Source organism: Lolium rigidum, chromosome 5 (genome assembly GCF_022539505.1).
Source record: "Lolium rigidum isolate FL_2022 chromosome 5, APGP_CSIRO_Lrig_0.1, whole genome shotgun sequence".
Classification (NCBI taxonomy): Eukaryota; Viridiplantae; Streptophyta; class Magnoliopsida; order Poales; family Poaceae; genus Lolium; species Lolium rigidum.
In genome coordinates this window covers 144,913,124-144,919,698 of record NC_061512.1, presented here as the reverse complement: position 1 = coordinate 144,919,698, position 6,575 = coordinate 144,913,124, and the positions used below count along the sequence as shown (strand labels likewise).

The following is a 6,575-nucleotide window of genomic DNA, read 5'->3' as shown; positions in this document are numbered from 1 at the left end:
CAATTGTTGATCTTCCGAAATATTGCATTCTGACGATGTTTTTTCCAGCAGAATCCTGGCTCCGGTGTGCGATCCTCCAATAATCATGAAACATGCAAAATAGATGAAATAACATAAATATTATATCCAAATATGAAATATATCAATGAATAACAGCAAATTATGATATAAAATAGTGATGCAAATTGGACGTATCAAGACCCTGGTTTCTACTAAGCGACGAGCGTAGAATGAAGTGATCATCGCGAGGATTGACTTCAAGCTACGGGAGATAGGGGCAGGCCCTCCTGGTGATCGTGCTGGGATCGGCTGATGGCCATCTCGACTATTGCCCCTGTGTCATGCGCTGGTCCTAGTTCTCCCCTATGTTGAGAGTTTGATCTTTGCATTTTCTGGCTGACGTCCTAAGTTGCCTCATGTAACCCCCTGTTTGTTAGGCAGCAATTTAGTTGTTTCTCTTTGTTTTTAGTTTTTTTAACCTTTTGAAGTTTGCAAGGATCTTGTTATGAGCTTTCAATACAAAGTTGGGCCTAACTTGAGGGGTCTTGATTTTAAAAAACTATATTAATAATTCACATCCAACTAGGGACGGAGCCATGATTAAATATGAAGGGGGCCAAATGAACAAATTTTTTTTTTACTTAGAGGGGGCATATGTGTGAATTTGTAGATATTTCTACATAATATAAGGGTATTTTGAAAAAAAATCCATCATTAGGGGGGCCATGGCGCTAGCTCGTACCCCTGGCTTTGTCCTTGCATTCGATCACACAATTTCCGTCTGTGATTTAATAAATAATTGTACGGCACTCAAGCACTGCCATATGGTTGGGCCTTTTCAACCAATTTTTTTCCAGCCTAACACATAAAACCGTAGCAAGCCCAGAGTATTAGAGAATGCACTCCCCCCCCTATAGGCGTAGTCCGACGCTGATCATGTTTATCTAGGGTAAGAGCCGGACCTACATGACCATTGGTGGAGCTTGCCAATGATCTATGGGGAAAACACAAAATATCATGGCTGGGATTAAAAAATGCTTAAAAAAACTTTGTTAAAATTTCTTTCAACAATTTCTTTCAGGTCAGGGATGGTGTGCCCCTCCCTCCACCCCACAAGAATTGTTCCGTTTGTAAATTACATTAGGGTGATGCTAACTACAGCCTCCCATGACCATACATGTTCCCTTATTCATAATTACTCCGCAATATCGATTTGGTAAAAGACAAACTTCTTGAAATTTGATTAAACAAGTAGAAAAAATTATCTACATCTGCGGTATCTTAATATGAAAAACCATTTCATAATGATCTTAAAGATATTTGGTTTTGTAGTGTAAATATTGAAATTTTCAGTTTATGCTTGATAAAAGTTCAACTAACTAAACCCACGATGCAGGTTAATCATGGACAAAAGGATTATAAGCCAAATTAAAACCACAACAACCATGTACTTTGAACACAAAGCCTCGAAAATAATGTATACTCCAAAGGAAAATAAATTGATCTCTTGGACGGTCCACATGGTGAAGAAGATATTTGGCTCCCCATCCCCATCCATCGACCATAGCACACGTAGAAGAGGTGATAACTGATAAACAGGGTAATTTCGGTTGGAGAGTGAGTGTGGCCGTTTATTATCCCATCAAGACGCGTGTCCCGTGGCCAGCTGTTCCCACGCCACGATCCCCTTTCAGTTGCCTGGCTGGAACCCGTTACAACAAACCGGCTAGCTCCGGTCGTCTTCCTCCTCCGGTGCTCAGCGTCAGCTATATATGCCGCCCCTGCCCCCTCCGCTCCCATCCACTCCTCTGTCTCCTTCCTCGGATTCGTTCTCGAAACGTCCTCACAATATCGCCAGATTTGATCCATTTCTTCCTCCAGCAGTTGCTGCATACTCCTACATAGCTAGACCGATCTGTATCGATCGGCAGCCATGGCGGCGTGCAGGGGCGGCGGCGCCCGGGACGTGGACCGGATCAAGGGCCCCTGGAGCCCCGAGGAGGACGACGCGCTGCAGCGTCTGGTCGGCCGCCACGGCGCCCGCAACTGGTCCCTGATCAGCAAGTCCATCCCGGGCCGGTCCGGCAAGTCGTGCCGGCTCCGGTGGTGCAACCAGCTCTCCCCGCAGGTGGAGCACCGCCCCTTCACCCCCGACGAGGACGACGCCATCCTCCGCGCGCACGCCCGCTTCGGCAACAAGTGGGCCACCATCGCCAGGTTGCTGTCCGGCCGCACCGACAACGCCATCAAGAACCACTGGAACTCAACGCTCAAGCGCAAGCACAGCTCCGCCTCGGAGCATGGGTCCCCTGCTCGTGACGCGGCCGACGGCGACGACGGCCGGCCGCTGAAGCGGACCAGCAGCGACGGGGGCCACCACGCGGGGTCCCTCTGCTTCAGCCCCGGCAGCCCCTCTGGGTCCGACCTCAGCGACTCCAGCCACCAGAGCATGCCCTCCGTCATGCCGTCCGCTGCCGCCGCTCAGGCGTCGGCGCACGTGTACCGCCCGGTCGCGCGGACTGGCGGGGTCGTCATGCTCCCGACGGCAGCGGCGCCTCCTCCCATGCCAGAACCGGCGTCTCCGCCGCCGTCGCCAGCGACGTCCCTGTCGCTCTCGCTCTCCTTGCCCGGCCTGGATGCACCCGAGGCAGCCCCGGTGGCGCCGCCCATGGTACTTCATCCTGTACAGTCCGCCGCTTCACCGTCTCAACAGATGCCTCCGCCCATGGCACCTCCTCATCCTGCACAGCCCGCCGCCTCAGCGTTTCATCAGATGCCGCCGCCGCCGCCCATGCCGTTCCAGCTGCAGCAGCCACCGATGCCGCAGGCCCAGCCGCGGCAGGCCGGGGCCTTCAACGGGGAGTTCCTGTCGATGATGCAGGAGATGATCCGGATCGAGGTCCGGAACTACATGTCCGGCTTCGACCCCCGCTCGTCGCCCGCCGACGGCGTCCACGCCGCCAAGCGCATGATGAGCATGGCCAAGATCGAGTAGTGAGCACAAGCATCACTAGCTCAGGAACAAGATAAGTCTGCTCAAACTCTAGAGAGTCGATGCACCGACCGACAAGAGAAGAAGAAACAGAGGCGGCAAGTGAAGAGAAGAACACGCAGCAGCTCGGCGTCCAGTCTAGATCTTCCCAGCAATAATTCCTTAGCTCCTGGTCTTATCTAGAGGTCTTTTTTTTTGGTTGGTTCACTTCCATTCTTTTTCCTCCTCAAGCTCCAAGATGTCCGTGGTAGCTCGTTCTCCGCAGATCAGATGAAGAAAACTTCATCTACAAATAAGCTAGGTCAAGAGTTCTTTTTTGTACAGAGGAAAACAAATGAAATGCGAAAGGGGAAAAAGAGCGGCCAACAAATTGAGTTTCAGCTTCAGTACAAAGTCGTTTCAAAGCAGCAGTAGTAGGTGAAGTACGATTCAGTTTTCGTTCGCGTTGGAGTGTCTGGTTTGGGGAGCAGGAGCAGGGGAGGACGAAACGGAATTATGGTGGGGATCGGGGAGTGGAGGATGGGCGAGCGACAGCTAACCGTCTGCCTGCCTGTCGCGCACCCCCCAATCTCTGACACCCCTTTTTTGTTTACTTGCTGGGGTAGAAATGCTTTTTGACATGTGGGCGATTGATGAGCTGTGACGGACGACAAGGAGAGTTTCGAAACGGCAGCTTGCTTAGCGTTAACGCGTGCAAAGTAAACTCAACTGAAGTTTATCTATCCGGTGGTGACGAGATAACTCCCTCCTCCATCACCATGGCAGCTTCGCTACTTCTCACTTGCATTATTGGCCCCGGAATACGGGGCACGAGTTAGCTGGTCAAGCTTCAGTTGGGGCCTATTTGGTTGTCAACGATGGGTTTTAGTCAAAATTCGGCCGTTTTGAAAGTCGAGTTTGCACCGAAATATTGTTGTTTAAAACAGGCCAAAAGTTAGCATGAGAGGAACAGTCGATTCAGCCGTTTCTCAGGGACAGCTCCCGAGCGCCGCGTGGTTATTGTTTTACACGCGTTGGGAAGCGGAAGAGACGAGGTGTACCACTTTAGTACTTTACTATGCACTCCACTCTCCTAACTGCCCAGCCGACACTCTCACCTCCCTCGGTTTCTCCATGGCCCCCCGCCCCTCCTCCCCCTCCCCTCCGCCCGGTGGCCTCCCCACCAACAGGAATATGTCCGCCTAGGAAGTGTGGGAGGCGCGCCAACTCGACCAGCTAGCGGCCGGTGGAGCCAACCTCGCAGCCGCACTGAAGCGCCTGTCCACGGTCCGTTCGAGGCTGCGCGTGGCAATGACAGCGACAACGGGTGGCCACCTTTGAGATGACGACGGATCTGACCGGAGGATCATCATCGGCGGCGGGTCTCAGAGCGTTCCTCTGCCAACAGGATCGTCCAATTTCTCCAAGGTAAGCCCACAATTACACGGTTAGGGATTGATAAAAATTGGTAACCGTCATTGATTGTGCTGCGTCCGGTGACCGGCGGTACGACGTTAGGGCTCAAATGCATGCGCTACTAGGGTAGCTTGTCCAGGTGTTGCATGCGCGTTGTACATTTCCCAATTTGGGCAGTGCATTTGTCGGGGTGTGAAATGCTTGCACACCCTAATTTGGGAAATTGGGACAAAACTTGCAATGTTCTGGACAATGGTATTGTACATTTGGGTATATTTGTTGCAAGATTGAGCAAGGCAGTGCCAAAGCTGTTGATCATGCTCTGGAAGATCTGTTCATCCTGGTGTTGATCATGCTCCGGATGATGATCAACATGACAGTGCCAAAGCTGCTGATCATGGTCTTTGTCATGCTCCGGATGATGATCAACACATTGACAGTGCCAAAACTCTTGCCAAAGCTCCCGATCATGCCACTTACACGAACTTGCTTACCTGATTAGGTCATCAAGCTAGAGTGCGACAGGGTGGGCAAGGGATGGTTCCCTCCACCCGGCTACCAGGACAACATCGTCCTGAACCGCTGGACGAGCGCTCTGAAGCCGGAGGTGCTAGGCAGGGTGGAGGTTGTGCTGATGCCACCTCCCACCGTGGAGCCGCCAGCCTATGCTGGGGCACCTCGCGTGGTCGCTGATGCCGCAGAGGTTCGATGTGCAGATCAACACGGATGACCTCCACATGCTCGCCGTGGCATCAAGATCCCACTGCCACACAGTGTGCCCTTGTCTACTTGCCTGTTCTGCGACGAGTGGGTGCAAGTCACCTACCATGGTGGCCAGGTGGTCTTCGATAGGAACTGGGCGCACACGATCTACAATTATGATCTCCATTACGGGGACATCGTGGAGTTCAAGCTCCAGGCCTTCGTCTTGAAGATTATCATCCACAAAGCTGAATGCTCCATCGCCAAGTGTGCACCTGCCCCGATCACGGCAAGGCGATGACCCTCCTTTTATCTGTTTGTCTGTTAATTCTATCATATGTAGTTGTAGTGGTACTTTTGAACCTATGCGTATAAGACAGTGACTTGGTGTTTGATCAAGGGGATATGCGGGCTTATATCACCGTGGAACATCCTTGCTTTTGATCAAGGGGTTCTAAGGGCTTATATCGCCCTAGAACATCCTTACTTTTGATCACTGCGTGTTTGTAAGCCCCGACAATGTTCATTAGGTGATGTAGTTAGCTAATTATGCAATGTCTTGGTAACGGCTAGTTAGGGGTAAGAGCACCATATGAAGATGGAGGTAACAACATCGCTGCTTAGCACATAACCAAACAGGCAATTCTTCCCTTGTCGGCCAACGTAGCGCACATTGTTGCCAACGAGGAGTGGACCAAAACTGCACCATAAAACTTTCTTGGGATCCAAACGTACTGCACAAACCGGACCAACCTTTGTTTCACCTCAAACGACATCCAACTGGCTAAAAGCAGAAACTGAGGAAATTTTAGTGCGAGCAACCAACCAGTCCCTTGGTTTCTGGGTTCCAAAGTATGTGTACATGACTCCACGCCGACGACCCTTCTCGCAAGGGCATCACCGCAAGATGTTTTTTCGATATAAAAAATTATTTGTTTTAATCCTTTTGGGTCAGGCTGTGCGACTACGAGTATACCCGTGGAACGCGACGGTAAGTAGATACCATTGTTGTAGTTTAGGTTAATCATCCCCTGTAACCATATGCATAAAGATTGTCATTCTGACCAACAAATATTAGTGAACTCATTAGCAATGATATGTGTCATTGATAGGTGGGCCAGTTGTAGCCTCGCGCGGAGACCAGCAGACACCAGAGCAGACACCAGAGCGTTCCGCGACTAGTCCAATTCTTGGTCGCTAATAATGGACCGCCGCGGACTGGCTGGTCCATTGGTGTTGGGCTGCTGAGCTGGATTTTTTCCTCAGAGTGTTCGAAGAGGCAGAAATGTACCGCTTCGATCTGTTTGCATCGGCCCGCTGGAGATGCCCCAAGTCGTTAATAACTTTCCTTTAAAAATTAGGAGCATATCAATTCAAGGCCCCCATGTCCCGTAACGCGACGTGAATAGAATGAAAATCAAATGGAAGAGGGCTGGTCCATCGCCGGTGTTGGCCCCGACTCTTCCATGGGAGAGGCCGCGTGTTG

General features: G+C 51.1%; 1 protein-coding gene across 1 annotated transcript; it reads left to right on the top strand.

Moving 5' to 3' along the window:
* Nucleotides 1-1,816: 1,816 nt before the first annotated feature.
* On the top strand, nucleotides 1,817-3,362 carry LOC124652521 (transcription factor MYB44-like). Its single transcript, XM_047191543.1, has one exon. It carries the CDS (start codon nucleotides 1,934-1,936, stop codon nucleotides 2,993-2,995), a length of 1,062 nt encoding a protein of 353 aa, XP_047047499.1. The 5' UTR covers nucleotides 1,817-1,933; the 3' UTR covers nucleotides 2,996-3,362.
* Nucleotides 3,363-6,575: the final 3,213 nt, after the last annotated feature.

Bases quoted from the DNA above. Each gene is read 5' to 3' on its own strand.
- LOC124652521 (XM_047191543.1), top strand. From the start codon at position 1,934: ATGGCGGCGTGCAGGGGCGGCGGCGCCCGGGACGTGGACCGGATCAAG.